This window comes from Pseudonaja textilis, chromosome 2, assembly GCF_049901715.1.
Source record: "Pseudonaja textilis isolate UNSWEBS1 chromosome 2, rPseTex1.2, whole genome shotgun sequence".
Taxonomy (NCBI): domain Eukaryota; kingdom Metazoa; phylum Chordata; class Lepidosauria; order Squamata; family Elapidae; genus Pseudonaja; species Pseudonaja textilis.
The window spans coordinates 4,209,692-4,224,889 of record NC_141991.1 but is presented as its reverse complement, the minus strand read 5'-3'; the positions used below and the strand labels follow the sequence as shown (position 1 = coordinate 4,224,889).

At 44.0% G+C, this 15,198-nt stretch overlaps 2 protein-coding genes across 2 annotated transcripts in view; both read right to left on the bottom strand.

Annotated features, from left to right (window-relative positions):
• LOC113451924 (uncharacterized) overlaps positions 1–15,198 on the bottom strand; it is a 219,030-nt gene that overhangs the window by 3,477 nt on the left and 200,355 nt on the right. The window contains 3 exon segments of the mRNA XM_087923002.1: positions 10,091–10,111; positions 11,020–11,911; positions 12,433–12,634. Of these exon segments, the coding sequence (XP_087779128.1) occupies positions 10,091–10,111; positions 11,020–11,911; positions 12,433–12,634 (1,115 nt within the window).
• Positions 16–2,759, bottom strand: LOC148126587 (zinc finger and SCAN domain-containing protein 31-like). The gene is made up of 2 exons (XM_087928457.1): positions 1,747–2,759; positions 16–894 (listed from the first exon to the last, which is right to left on the bottom strand). Exons 1-2 carry the CDS (start codon positions 2,158–2,160, stop codon positions 718–720), a joined length of 591 nt encoding a protein of 196 aa, XP_087784583.1. The 5' UTR covers positions 2,161–2,759; the 3' UTR covers positions 16–717.

Below are 15,198 nucleotides of genomic sequence, written 5' to 3'. Positions count from 1 at the left end.
TTTGTTCCCTGGGATAAAAACAAGAACGGGATTAACTACATTTTTTGAGCTTGAAAGCATGACTTACTATTTCCTCTTGTCCCAGGGAGGCAGCCTCTACCTCTCACTCCTATGTTTTGCCTCCATATTGAGAGTCAATAAAAGAAGCCCACAGCCCCAATACACACTGGAGAACAAACCACAAGTGGATTGCTTTCCTAACCTATTGGGAAGGAAGGAGACAAGGAAGTATACTCTTGGCAAACAAAGCATTCACTCAAGCAACGTTTATTCTCTCCCCATCACCTACAACCTGAAACCATGTTGTTCTGGTATCCCAGAAAGACAAACCATTCTGGCAACAACCATTCAACTGAAATTCTGGCACCCCAGGAACATGCAAGGACAGATGGTCTTGTAGATGATCCAGCAAGGATCTGCAACAGAATTCACTCAAAATTATCTATCAAGACTGATTGCCCCAATCCCCACCAGTGAGAACCAAGAAAAATATCTCAGGATGGAGGATCCAGAATCCAACACAGGGCGATCCCCAGATGAGTCAGTCTTTCGGAAAAGGGGAATTATGGAAAAGGAGTCTATGAACTGAAGGGAGGGACTTTGTTCATGAAACTGAAGCCTTCTAGCTTGAAGAGGGAGAGTTAAAGCTTTTTGGGCGGGTCATCTTCTAATAAGTCCAACAACTAGACATGAGAAGACACAGAGAATTAAGAACAGCTAGAAGCTCTCTGGAAAACCTCTAAACATGTAGAGCATTGCCTTACCTGGTGAGACATCTTGACATCGATGTTTTCCCTTGGAGATCCCTCTCAAATATGACTTCTGAGTAGGGTTTGTGGGATCCACCCTTTCTTCAGGATAATTAATCCCCACCTCCAGGAAGGATCTTAGAACCTGAAATATTTGTGAAGAAGAATTAAGAGGGCAGGAGATAAAGAGGATCTGGATTTTCATTTTGTGCCCACAATGTTACGTGTCCTCAGTGTCCATCATTAAGGATAAAAAAGGATAGCGGAAGAATTGCTCCAAATGTGTCCTCTGGAACACTTTCCTTAATGATGATCTCTAAATATCTGGTTGTGTCTATCTATATATATAAAAACGAAATACCACTCACGCATCATCACAAAATATCCAGAACCGTAAAGCCTATAAACTTGAAATCTGGCACATACGTTCCTCTTGGCTTCTAGGTGCTCATTGAGAAAGGATTTTTCAAAATGACCATCAGAGCATTAGTATTTCGTTTATTATTATTATTATTATTATTATTATTATTATTATTATTATTATTATTATTATCATCACGCTCTGGTGCTAAGGAGTTCTATTCCCCCTCCCCACCTGAAAAAAAATCTGTTCCAAATGCAAAACACAAGGAGAGGAGTTCCAGTTTTAGTTTCACAGCAGCAAGCAGCTTTAGTACAGAACAGTTGAGCTAAGCCACGCCCAGGCTCCTTGCTGTTTCCTTGCTCACACAGCAAATACTGCTTCGGTTTCCAAACAGCCCTTGACTCTCTCACACACTGACAGGACGCTAGCCAGATGAATACTGATGGATGCTGGAAGGCAGAGGCAGAATTTTCCCTTTATTTTCCTCCCCCAAAACTAAGCCCGATCACATAGTTTCATAGCGAAGCATGGGTACAGAGCAAGTTATTAATACCCCAAACTCTCTTAAACAGACAATTTAGAGTTCAAGCAAATTAAAACCCATCTCTTTTCCCCAAGAAGGGTGTCTCCCACCTGATACCCTTCCTGCTCCTCCTCCTTCGCCTGATTTAGCAGGAAGCCTTCGGCCAGAGCCACTGCCTGACAAGTGGTCTCCGCTCGGCACTCCCGCACCCAGCGCTGCATCTCGCTGGGCAGGATGGCCAGAAACTGCTCCAAGATCACCCGGTCCAACATCTGAGCCTTGGTGTGCTTCTCGGGCTGCAACCACCCCCAGCAAAGACGGTGAAGGCGGCTGCAAAGCTCTCGCGGTCCTTCGGCCTCCTGAAAGGGGCTGGTCCTGAAGCGCCAATGTTGGATCTCAGAACTGAGGGCTTCCTTCTCCGGGATCTTCCGCCTGGGTCCTGCCCAGACCTCCCCACAGTTCCCAGGCTGAGCGGCAATGGGGTCTTTCCCCACGCCTTTCCATTCTGGGTGGATTGCATCCATTTTGGCCTCTTCTCTGACAGGGATCCAGAAGGTCTCTGCGGATCTCCTGGTCTGCGGAGGTCTTTTCAGTCCTGCAGCCTGAAGGAGTTACACAAGAGAGGCCCCTGAGGAGATTTTCAAGCCATTCAATTCTCTCAAGAGGCCTCCAGCTTTTACACCTGAGGGGGAAAAGAAAGGAAACGTCAACCCTCTGAGCTACAAGCATTCTTCTTTCATGGAATCTTCCGGAATTACCGACCGTTCTCCTTCAGAAACAGTGACTAATCAAAAAACGAGGGCCAAAAAGTGACATTTTGGAAGAGGGGGGAGGGCCAAAAACCAGGTGTTTTGAGGTCTGTTCCTCTCTCCGCCTCAACCCCAGCTCCCCTTGGAGACCAGCCCTCATTTTGGAGTGGGGTCTTCTGCAGAAGTGCAGCTGAGCTCCACTGACAGCAAGAAAAATATGGAGGGTCTTACAGACCCGGCCAGCGACGAATTCCTGAGGCACAGAATCGGACCTTTCCAATGCCTCCCAACCCCAAAATAGCTAGAAATGGGGACCCTTTGCAGTGCCAGGCAGGAATTTCAGGGTCCCCCGCCCCCTCCCCGCTCGGAAAGCTGCGAAGCAAATCTGGTTTACGCCCAATGTGAGCACTTGGTTGGGCTCCCCCTCCTCCTTTCTTTCTCTCCCACTCACCCACCCCCCTAATGTCGGATCCCTTGCATGCAAAGGCAGGAGCAGGACTGGGGGTCCCCCCTCCCCTGCCCAGTCCAGCAACCCCTCCGGCGTCCCTCCATCTCTCCTCCGGCTTCTTTGAAGGGCGAGACGGACTTTTCCCGCCCTCTGCGAGAACCGGCCGGACAGGCTCTGTCTCGGGGGGGAAGGGGACTGCTCCTCCCCCGAGGAGGCTCTGGGTCCCCACGAATCCCGCCCCCAAAGCGCAGCACAACCGGTCCACCTAAGGTAGGCAATCGTAGCGGAGCATGCGCAGTGGGGAGAGAGACAGAGGGAGACAGAGAGAGAGAGAGAGAGAGAGAGAGAGAGAGAGAGAGGAGCGCCCCTGGTGGCACTTATTTTTTTAAAAAAACCAGTTTTATTAATTTTAACAACAAACAAAAACACATAAAACATAAAACCATCATCCTTTCCTTCATGAGTTTACAGACAGTGTATCGGTTGGTTTACCACTTTTTTTTTGTGCATCCATTTCATAGTCTCCATTGTAGTTATATTACATAATAGCTCATATTGTCCATATGAGCTATTATATATAGCTCATATTATATAGCCTGATATCATTATTAAAAAATCCTTTGACTATAATTTTATTGATTCATACTTTAACGAGATAACTATAGTTTACTGAATTTATTTTATAGCACATCATAAAGTCATACCAAGTCTATCTTAATAAAATTTTATAAAGATAGTATCAAAGAAAAAAAAAGAAATATGTATTCATTGTTTCCTAAACTTCTAAATATTCTATTATTGTATTTTATTATCTAGCCATTGATAAAAAAAGGCCCCAAACTTCATAGAATTGTTTATCTTCTTGTTCTCTAATTTCAAATGTCAATCTACTCATTTCAGCACATTCCTGTATCGCAGCAAAGTGGCTCCGCCTTCTCCCCCCCCCTTTTTTAAAAAATAATAAAATAGAATTCTTTATTGGCCAAGTGAGCTTGGACACACAAGGAATTTGTCTTTGGTGCATAAGCTCTCAGTGTACATAAGAATAAAATAAAATAAAATACATTCATCAAGAATCATAAGATACAACATTTGCAGGAAGCACCCGGGCTTCTAACTGTGAGATCGTGAGGGGCACCTTAAAGGCCATCCAGGCCAACCCATGCTCAATAGAACAGAACAGAATTCTTTATTGGGCAAGTGTGCTTGGACACACAAGGAATTTGTCTCCGGGACATAAGCTCTCAGTGTACATACAAGCAATAAGTGATAAATTAAGATCATAGAATTAGAACAGAGCTGGAAGGGACTTTGGAGATCTTCTAATCTAGCCCCCTGCTGGAGAACCTATACCCATGATGATGAACCTATGGCACGCATGCCGGAACTGGCATGCAGAGCCACTTCTGCTGGCATGCGAGACGTCACCCGGAAGAGCTCCACTGCGCATGCGCACGCACACCGCCACCCAACAGATGATTGTCGGGTATCTGGCGCACATGCACAGTGGGTAGGGGTGCACAGGAGATGCACACGCATGCACAGAGACCACGGCGCACGTGGGGGAGGCCATGCACGCATTGCCTTCTGGGTGCTGGAACACGAGTGCGAGCGCACTTTTTGTATTGGGAACCGAGAAAGGTTAGCCACCTCTGACCTATACCATCTCAGACAATTGACTTTCCAATCTCTTCTTACAAACCTCCAGTGATGAAGCGCCCATGATTTCTGAAGACAAGCTGTTCCAGTGGTTAATTGTCCTCCCTGTTAGGAAGTTTCTCCTTAATTCCAGGTTGCTTTATTTTGTTTAGTTTCTCATCCTGCCCTCCAGTGTTTTGGAGAATAATTTGATCTCCTCTTCTTTGTGGCAGCCCCTCAAATATGGAATATTGCTATCATGTCACTCCTAATTCTTTTCTTTAGCCTAGCCAGACGACCCAAATCCTGCAACTGTTCTTCATATGGTTTAGTCTCCAGACCTTTGATCGTCTTAGTTGCTCTTCTCTGAACTTTTTCCAAAGTCTCCACTTTTTTTTTTGTAGTACGGTGACCAAAATTGATCTTCATTCTATGCCTCTGTTTACACAACCCAGGATTGTATTAGCTTTTTTGGTGGCGGTTGCACACTGCTGGCTCATAGTCAAGTGATCGTCAACTAGGATTCCTCTCATAGTGACTGTTTTTGAGCCAGGGCTCCCCTAATCTGTACTTACACCTTTGATTTTTTTTCCTGCCTAAATACTTTCCTGCTTTGCTTTTCCCAACATAGTCATCATAAAAATACATTCGTCATAAGATACAACTCTTAGTGATAGTCACAGGGTTCTAAATAATCAATCAACATAAATCATACTAAACAATATATTATAAATCATAACATACAAGCTATTTGTCAGTCTGTGCTCCATTCAAAATCCAAGAAAGAAATACTTAGGCTCCATAGATTAGAGAAAAGTAATCTTTTACTGAAAATTGAAGTGGTAGCTTCAGATAAAATTCTGAATCTGAGAAATTAGGCGCGCAGATCACATATACAAACACTATTGTTTGTGGGGGTTGAGACAGTGGCATCTCTGATGGCTTTTATGCTGGTGAGAAGTCACTGAGGAACTGAGAAGAGATTGCACAGAATGTTGGATAATACTAGATGTTCATGCTTTGTTCTTTACAGGAGGAGTGCGGTCTTCAGAGAGATCGACCTCAGCCAAGAGGTGTCACGTAGAAGCCACCCAGATATCACAAGCCTCACTGTGTCCTTGTGCAATTGTGTAAACCCTGCAACGTCACCCACTGCAACACTGGTGTTAAACGAACTCACAGACCAACCCGTGCTCCTCTCTTGCCTCCCCCAGTGGTTGGGTGCAAGTGGGACCTTCCGGGCCCCGAATTAAGACTTGGATCTGGAGCTCCCAAAATTGGGTGGCATTAAAAGAGGAAAGAGACAGAAAGCGAAAGTGAAAGAGGGAAAATGAGACATTTTCAGACAGAAGTCCACAAATGCAAGAAAAAATATATAACGAACTATGAAAAAAATCTGTTTTGGTTTCTTCAGAAATTTCAGGTTGTTCTTCTCAATCTCAAATTTGAGTGGTGTTATTTTTTTTTAAGGTCAGGGAAAAGTTGAGCTTGGATCCCTTTTGGGAAGCCTCTGAATTTGGGAATAAGACCCTTTGCCCAGAGGAGGTATTCAGCAGGTTCTGACCAGTTCTGGAGAACCAGTAGTAGAAATTTTGCGTGGTTAGGAGAACCGGCAAATACCACCTCTGACTGGCCCCACCCATATCTATTCTCCGCCTCCCGAGTCCCAGCTGGATTTTCTTTTGTTGCCCTGCACAGAACGGAGCTGGAAAGCAGGTTAATGGAGTGGGGAAGGAATGGGGATTTTGCAGTATCCTTCCCCTGACATGCCCACCAAGCAACACCACACCCACCAAGCCACACCCACAGAACTGGTAGTAAAAAAAATTTGAGTCCCACCTCTGCCTTTGCCACATAATTCCACATTGCTTCACAGAGAACTGAAGTTGGGGGAAAAACCTATGGGGGCGGAGGAAACGGGGTATCTGAATTTTAATCTCCCGTGATACTCCCATGATATGGGGAGGGGTGGGCGTAAGAGGACTGAACTCCTAAAAATTTTGTTTCTTTAATTAATTTTAATGTTATCCAACTAGCTTAAAAGGTAAATTGGCGCAGTGGGGAGAGGAATAATCATTTGGGGTCATCAGGGCAGTTGAGAAATGCAGTGGTTTTGGAATCTTAACACACAAAAAAAATCCATAAAATTCTATTTTTGAGCTGAATGGCGTTTCTGGAAAAGGTCAAAAAATATTGGTTCTGGTTATGTAGTGTGGAAAGGGAACTTCATGAGGACAGCGGTGACACCCAAGCAGGAAAAGCCCAAAGGGAACATCAGGCCAACCATAAATCAAACTTGCATAGGAAAAGAGATTTAATAAAAGGTATTGAAAGAAGCCCCCTAGACAAAAGCCAAGTAATTAAGAAAGCTAAGGAAACAAGAAAAAGAAATCCCTTACAAACAACAGGTCATGCCAAATCAGCAAAACAAATAGACACAAAATATATTGCAAAGGAGACAGACAGGAGATTGCCACAAAACAAATATAAGAAAACATTAGGACGAAACTGATAATCCAATCAAACCACCCCGCGGAGTTTACCCTCCGGCGGAAATGAAGACAACCCCGACAGGATTTAAAACATTAAGAAATACAAACACAAGCACACACACACACACACAAAAGGAGAAAAGGTATAAAAATCAGGGGTTTATTATACAAAGATGGCTAGCCCCAGGAACGCAGACTTCTTGCTATCTCTTGCCTTCCTGAAAAATAAACCAGCTTCCAAGCAGTTGTCTGTGTCCTTGCACCGGAGCTCTCCCAGCAGGAAAATCGAGCCCTCAGAAGAAAGGCATTTTCCAGCCTTTCAACAGTAGGAAATAAAGACATAAAGAGAAACAACTTGCTCAAGCCTTTTTTTTAATGCTCATATGATATATTGTTGGATTAAAAAAAAAAACATTTTGAAAGTAAAAAGGCATCAAGAGGCACTCATTAATTCACTGGCTACACTTCTTTCAGCAGGATTAATGCAGTTTTGCACCCAGAGATCTAAGCCAAACAAGCCTGTACATATAAACATTCAGATGGTTTTTTTTTCTGCTAAACAACAGTTATCCACATCAGATTATATGAAAAAAGAATAATTTCAGTACTTTGGTAATGTTTAAGTCCCAACATTTATAGCATGTGGAACTAAAAATGCACACATATGCATGTTTTTTTTTTCAGCTATGCTTGCATATGACAACTCTCTACAAAGCTTAGAACTGATCCCAGACTCGTTTCAGATATTACGTCAGCCTAAAAAAACCTGTTTGACCAGGCAAAGTTCTTTGCATAATGCCTGGGACAGTTGAATAAAAAATTCTCATGAGCCAGACCAAACAGATTAGGTCAGGGGTCCCTAACCTCTGGGCCCTGGACCGGACATGTCTTCAGTCCTTTAGGAACCGGGCTGTGCAAGTGAAGCTTCATCTGCGCATGTGTGGGATCTAGGTAACATGTGAAACCATGCCCCCCATCCATGCAAACATTATTTTCCATGGAACCAGTCTCTGGTACCTAAAAGTTTGGGACTAGAGATTTAGATAATGCTTCTGGCATTAAGAAATCTATCCTGGGAGCTTTTTCCATAATCTATACATTGTTCAATTTCTCCGATGTCATGACAATCCTCCGGGTTTGTACATCCTCTTTTCAAAGGATCTTGTATTTGTTAGGAATAACAAGATTACCTAACGTAGTTTGGGTAAAATAATATATATAAACTATGATAGTAAGTTTAAGTGTGTGTCACTTTAAACTGCAAAGCATGTAATTTTAGGTGCGGTTGTGAAACCGCCATAAGAGGGAGCAAGAGAACCTGCTGATTGCTGACGATTCCTGGTTTGATGGATTGATGGTTTGCTAACTGCGTGTTTCCCTACTACTGAGTTGCTGAATGCTGGAGGAAGAAAGGAGGTTTGATTTCTTCATATCTCTACTGCGAGGAGATATATTACTGGACTGATATTTGTAAGTTTACTGACCTCTTTTTCGACACTGGAATTTGCAACTGAATAATCCCCAGACGGACTGAACTAGTGAATGATATATGGACTGTTTGACTATGCTAAAACTCTTGCTGGAATAAACTATTTAACTAGCACAGTGTATCTGTTTTACTGAGTGTAAGCTACAAAAACGTTTATCTCACATATTTTGCCTGCCTGCCTGACTGCCGTGCAGATTCTGCTAGGGTGTATCCCTAACAGTATTTACTAGATCTGTGATGGCGAACCTATGGCACATATGGCGGAAGTGGCACACAGAGCCATTTCTGCCAGCACGTGAGCCACTGCCCAAAATTGATCCACTGCGCATGTGCGCACCCCCCCCCATAGCCAGCTGATTGTCGGGTATCTGCCACGCATGTGCAGGAGGCGGCGCATGCATGGGAGATGCAGGCACATGTGCAGGGGTGGTGTGCAGGGGGTCACACGTGCATGCACAGAGGCACATGGTGCAGGTCACATGCACATGGGGTGGGGGTTGGGTCACGCACGCATTGCATTATGGGTGCAGGCACACACGTACGCACATGCGCACTTTCGGCACACGACAAAAAGGTTAGCCGTCACTGTACTAGATCCGTAAGTGTGAATCCTTTTATGGAAAATGAGACAGGTCAACAGACTCTTTGTATTCCATGCATTTATTCTATCTTTCCTATGCGAACGTTTTTCTAAGAAATAAGCTCCTTGTACTGAAGTTCTTAAGATTGCTGCCCTTTAATTCTTTCCCCAGGCCTGTATTTCTAGATTTCTCCCATATAAATCTTACCATGGCAATTAAGGAATCTTGCTTACTCTCTTCCCATCCTCTTTGTATTTATAGATCCCCTTTCCAAGTGGATGGTTGCCTCTCAAACTTTTCCCACGTGTTCTAATGTTTCTCCCACATATATCTCCAATAACATTTGTAGAAAATAAAATTTCTATTACACTTGAAAAGAGCCAATTTGATGGAGTGGTTAAGGCACCGAGCTAGTAACCAGGAGACTTTCTTTAGGCATGAATCCAGTTGGATGACTTTCGGCCTATCACTTTCTCCCAGCCCTACAATGAAAACAACAGTAAAACACTGGAAAAATCTTGCCCAAAAATCTGCAGAGACTAGTAGCACCAAAAGTCAAAAAACTACTTCAAAGGCATAAAGAAAAAGCACTTGAAGATCTTCCCACGCTACATGCTTACATTGTATTTCCCTTGTATGAAACCTTTTAGTACACATCAGTTGGCAATTATTGGCCAAAGCTCTGCCTTTAGTGTATATACAGTATTTAATATTACAGTAGATCGTTTTAAAAGGAATTAAGGATATCTCAGCCCCTAAAGTTATCTCCCCCATGTGGATCCTTTTATGGAAGCTGATGATCCACCCAAAGTCCTTTCCACACACTGTTCATGCATATTTTTTCCTTATGAATCCTTTTATGAGAAGTATAGGTAATCCACAATTTATGACTGTAATGAAGGCTGCAATTATAGTTGCAAGTTGCAATGGACATTAATTAAGGCACTCACATGAACACCTTGCTTAATGAAACCAATCCTCTCCACAATGCAATTGTTAAGTGGAGCATAGGGTGTCTCAGATGTAGTGGTCTTGGGAGAACTAGAGCAATGGTCACCAACGGGTGGGCCGCGGACCACTGCTGGGCGGCGAGAAAATTTTGGTGGTCCGCAGAGAAATGTCATCCCCAAAGCTGCACGGGAACACAAGGCTTGCGTTGCTTGCATTGCGAACAACATGAGGTAGTAAGGGGAGAGGGGAAAAAGTGGAGGGGGGAACTTGCCCCACGCCCCTTGCCTGGTGTGTGAGGGACCTGTGTGTGTGTGTGTGTGTGTGTGTGTGTGTGTGAGAGAGAGAGTGAGAGAGAGAGAGAGAGAGAGAGAACATCACCGCCAGTCCTCCGAGGTTAGATTGGATCTCTCTCTCTCTCTCCCACCAATGTCAGTCAAAATTCATATTAGTGGTCCACGGGATTTAAAACTGGTGGTCCCTGAGGTCCAAAAGGTTGGTGACCCCTGAACTAGAGCATACCTAGGCCCATGCTGCAGAACCTCCCTAGCTCACACACGTCCTGTCCCGCTTCTCCCCCATCCCAAGGAACCCAATACTCCATTTCTCAATCAACAGGGGTCCTGCAGGTCTTAAGCCTTCTTCAGAGATGGACCTATGCAACCTCCATGTGGAGGGGACAGTCGCCAATTGAGGCTGCTTTGTGGACTACGGAAAAGGTAAGTGGACTGAGCTTTGATGGGGAACGAGGAGGGTGGGGACCCAGCGAGGCAGCATTGAGGAAAGATAGCACAAGTGCTACCACAGTAGAACCACTGTTGATTGTAAGGACAGGTGAATTGCCAACAGTCTGAATTTTGTTCACAGGAACCCAGAAGTTCTGCAGCAGCTGTAATGTCAGGCGGGGCTTGTAAGACCCATCATTCACTGCCGTTGTAATTTTGAACTGTCTCTGAACACGTGTGGTGTAAGTTGCTGGCTAAGAGAACAGTTTTCACAAAAAAGAATTTCCACATTCACAGAAATGCTATGGATTGCTTGTGGATTCTTTTATGGGAACGGAGATTACAACTTGTACTGAAGTTCTTCCCACACTCCAGGCAGGAATATGGTTTCTCTCCAGTATGGATTCGTTTATGAGAGGTAAGGGAGTTATTCATACTGAACCTCTTTCCACATTCTGTGCATTGAAAGGGTTTCTCCCCTGTATGGATCCTCCTATGTGAAGTAAGGGAACTATTCGCGCTAAAACACTTTCCACACTCCAAGCATTTAAAGGGTTTCTCTCCTGTGTGGATCCTTTTATGGGAAGAAAGATCAATGCTTGTGCTAAAGTTCTTCTTGCACACTATGCATTCATAGGGTTTCTCTCCAGTGTGGATCCTCTTATGAGACGTAAGGGAACTGTCCACGCTGAAGGTTTTCCCGCACTCCTTGCATTTATAGGGTTTTTCCCCTGTATGCATCCTTTTATGGGAAGTAAGTTGATTCCTCCACATGAAATTCTTCCCACACACCACGCATACATATTTTTTCTCTCCGGTATGGATCCTCTTATGACAAGTAAGAGAACTATTCACACTGAAGCTCTTTCCCCATTCTATACATTGAAAGGGTTTCTCTCCTGTGTGAACCCTTTTATGAGAGGTAAGGTCATTGTTTGTGCTAAAGTTTTTCCCACATTCTATACATTGATAAGGTTTCTCTCCGGCATGGACCCTTTTGTGAGACATAAGCGAACTGTTCATATTGAAGCTTTTCCCACACTCTATGCACTTATAGGGTTTTTCCCCTGAATGCATCCTTTTATGGGAAGTAAGTTGATTCCTCCACGTGAAATTCTTTCCACACATCGTGCGTGCATATTTTTTCTCCCCTGTGTGGATCCTGTTATGGGAAGCAAGTGAACCACTATGACTGTCAGTGTGTGCTCCTTTCAAAAGCCAAGAAAGAAATACCCAGACTCCATGGATCAGAGCAAAGTTATTCTTTTACTGGAAAATGAAAAGGAAGCTACAGATGGAATTCCGAAACTGAGAATTTGGCGCGCAGATCACACATACAAAGAAATGGAATTGTTACCACCGCCCCGAAATCCAGAAGTCCCTTCCAATTAAAAGTTCTGAATATGATCATGTGGGCATCTTCAGGTGGTGATGAGGCCTCTCTCCGTTGACCTTGACATATTTTGATAAGACTTCGCAGCTGCGCAAAAAGGGATAGAGGCTAGCAAGGAAATGGAAAGTTGAAAAGAAGAAATCATACACCCCCTCCTTCTTCTGCCCACAGTAAAGGAATGCAAAACACCTCCAGCTCTCTTCCCCCCCACAATTACCCCTCCCCCCATTGCTAATGACAGCCGAAAGAATTAAGCCTAGCAGTAGAGAAGATATGGGAGAAATAAATGAGATAGATAGCAGTTAGGGTACCCGAAGAGATCTTGAGGCTGACCGAAGCACTTTCCACACACTATGCATTCATAGGGTTTCTCCGCTGTATGGACCCTTTTATAGGAAGTGAAGTGAGTTTTCAACCTGAAACCCTTCCCACACTCTGTACATTGATACAGTTTCTCTCCCGTGTGAATACTAATGTGATTAGCAAGGGAGCCGCTTGAAATAAAACTCTTCCCACATTCCCTGCATGGAAAATCATGTGTTTGCAGTTTTAAGGTATAATATAATGTTGGACAGTGGGTGGGCCTCAAGCCGTCCACTTTGATTGCTTGTCCAATTAACCCTCACTGCAATATAAGTGCCTTGTGTTTGCTATGTTCCAAAACTCAATAAAACTCTGAATCCTGAAGTGAGACTTTTGTGGTGGGCTGTCTTTTCAATTTTACAAGTGCAGCTTTGCTAATGATCTGGATTTTTCCCCCCGACAGCCTTCAAGTTTATATCTTTCTGGGTCACCTTCTAGTAAATCCAATGACAAGGTAGGAGGATAGAGAGAATTTAGAAAAAACGGGATTTCTCTAGAAAGCCTCCAACTATGTAGAGTGGCCTTCCCTTACCAAGTGAGGCATCCTGAGATTGACTTTCCTGTTTGGAGATCACTCTACAACATGACTCTCGAGAGGGACTTGTGTTTCCCTCTGCACAATTAGTACCCACTTCCAGCAAGGACTTCAGAACCTGAAGTATAGGCAAAGAAACAGAGTTAAAAGACAAGAACTGGAATTTAAATTTCAGCCAACAACATCGCTAGACCTTTTATGTTCATAATTTGGAGTGGAAGAGGATGATGGAAAAATTGCTCCAAATATGTTGTTTGGAAGAACACAGGAGCAACGTCACCAGTAAGGTTCTCTAACCATCTCATTGTATGATCAATACGCAAAATTCTTAGGCAGACATTTAAGATTTCAATCACATTTAAGATGGCTCCATATTTCCCAAGAGGAGTGTCTGTCACCTGATACCTTCCCTGTTCGTCCTCCTCCGCTTGACTCCGCAAGAAGCCTTCGGCCAGAGCCACCGCCTGGCAAGTGGTCTCCGCTTGGCATTCCTGCACCCAGCACTGCATCTCCCTGGGACGGCCATAAAATGTTCCAAGATCACCGAATCCAACATCTGAGCCTTGGTGGCTGCAACCATCCCCAACAAAGGCGGTGAAAGAGGTTGCAAAGCTCTCGCGGCCCATCGGCCTCCTGAAAGGGGCTATTCTTGAAGCGCCAGCGTTGAATCTCAGAACTGAGGACATCTTCCTTCTCCTCCTCCTCCGGGATCTTCTTCCTGAATTCTGCCCAAACTTCTCCGAAGCTCCCAGGTTGAACAGCAGTGGGACCTTTTCCCACTCCCTCCCAGGCTGGTTGGTTTGCACCCATTTCCAGTCTCTTCTCTTACAGAAAACCAGAAAGGATTCCGCTCTCACGTAGCATCCAGCTTTTTCAGAAGTGAGATGGAAAAATAATCAAACACAGTAAAAGTCTGTAGAAATTCTCAGTCCTCCAGGTCATGGTGCTTTTTCAGGAGGCAGCTGGACTTTCTGGTTTTTTTCTTTGGCAGACATTTCACTTCTCATCCAAGAAGCTTCTTCAGCTCTGACAGGATGCTGGGGAATGAGAAAATTTTTATTCCTTGCAGACAGCTGATCATTTGTGTTAGGAATAACAAGGTTACCTAACGTAGTTTGGGTAAAATAATATATATAAACTATGATAGTAAGTTTAAGTGTGTGTCACTTTAAACTGCAAAGCATGTAATTTTGGGTGCGGTGTGAAACCGCCATAAGAGGGAGCAAGAGAACCTGATTGATTGCTGACGATTGCTGTTTTGATGGATTGATGGTTTGCTTACTGCATGTTTCCTACTGCTGAAGGAAGGAGTTTTGACTTCTTCATATCTCTACTGCGAGGAGATATATTACTGGACTGATATTTGTAAGTTTACTGACCTCTTTTTCGACACTGGACTTTGCAACTGAATAATCCCCGGACAGACTGAATTAGTAAATGATATATGGACTGTTTGACTATGCTAAAACTCTTGCTGGAATAAACTATTTAACTAGCATGGTGTATCTGTTTTACTGAGTGTAAGCTACAAAAAACATTTATCTCACATATTTTGCCTGCCTGCCTGCCTGCCGTGCAGATTCTGTTAGGGTGTATCCCTAACAATTTGCATCTGTAGAAAGGTAGCACCCACCCTTCTCCTAGAAGGATGAAATATTCTAGGAAATATTTCAAAGGCAGAATATTTCCCCTAAAATAGAAAGAGAAATCTTAAGGGACACAGAAAACCAGCAGATATGTTGGTGCCAGCTCATCTTCAAGACGAAAGACCTTCAGCTCCAGGGTAATAGGATTAGCCCTCTACCCATGGCACCTGGGAAGATTACATCACCCAGCAAGAATCAACCGAGCCTGGGACTCAAGACAACCTGCAAAGTTACCCTTGCATTGCCCCATGGGAGTCTGACAACCAATCAGAATATCTTTCTTACACAGGAGCAGGAAGCAAGTTCAAAGCCCAAGAGAGAGTATAAAAATACACCTCACTCTCCCCACCATGTGGTCAGCTACCCACGAACCACGAGGTCCTGTCCACCATTAAACCATCTTTCCAATCAGCCTCCATGTTTCCAGTGTCTTTCTCCCACTCGGAACTGAACCCCAGAGGGACATTTCTTCCAACGCAGGAAAGCCCCTTCCCCAGATATTTTTGGGTTTTTTTTTGGCTAGAATAGCTGGGAAGCAAACCTGATTGACGCACA

Excerpts from the sequence above, each read along its gene's own strand:
- LOC148126587 (XM_087928457.1), bottom strand. The coding sequence starts at position 2,160 with ATGGATGCAATCCACCCAGAATGGAAAGGCGTGGGGAAAGACCCCATT. Across the intron at positions 895-1,746 it reads AGGAGCAGGAAGGGTATCAG|GTTCTAAGATCCTTCCTGGA; the intron begins GTGGGAGACACC and ends CAAATATTTCAG.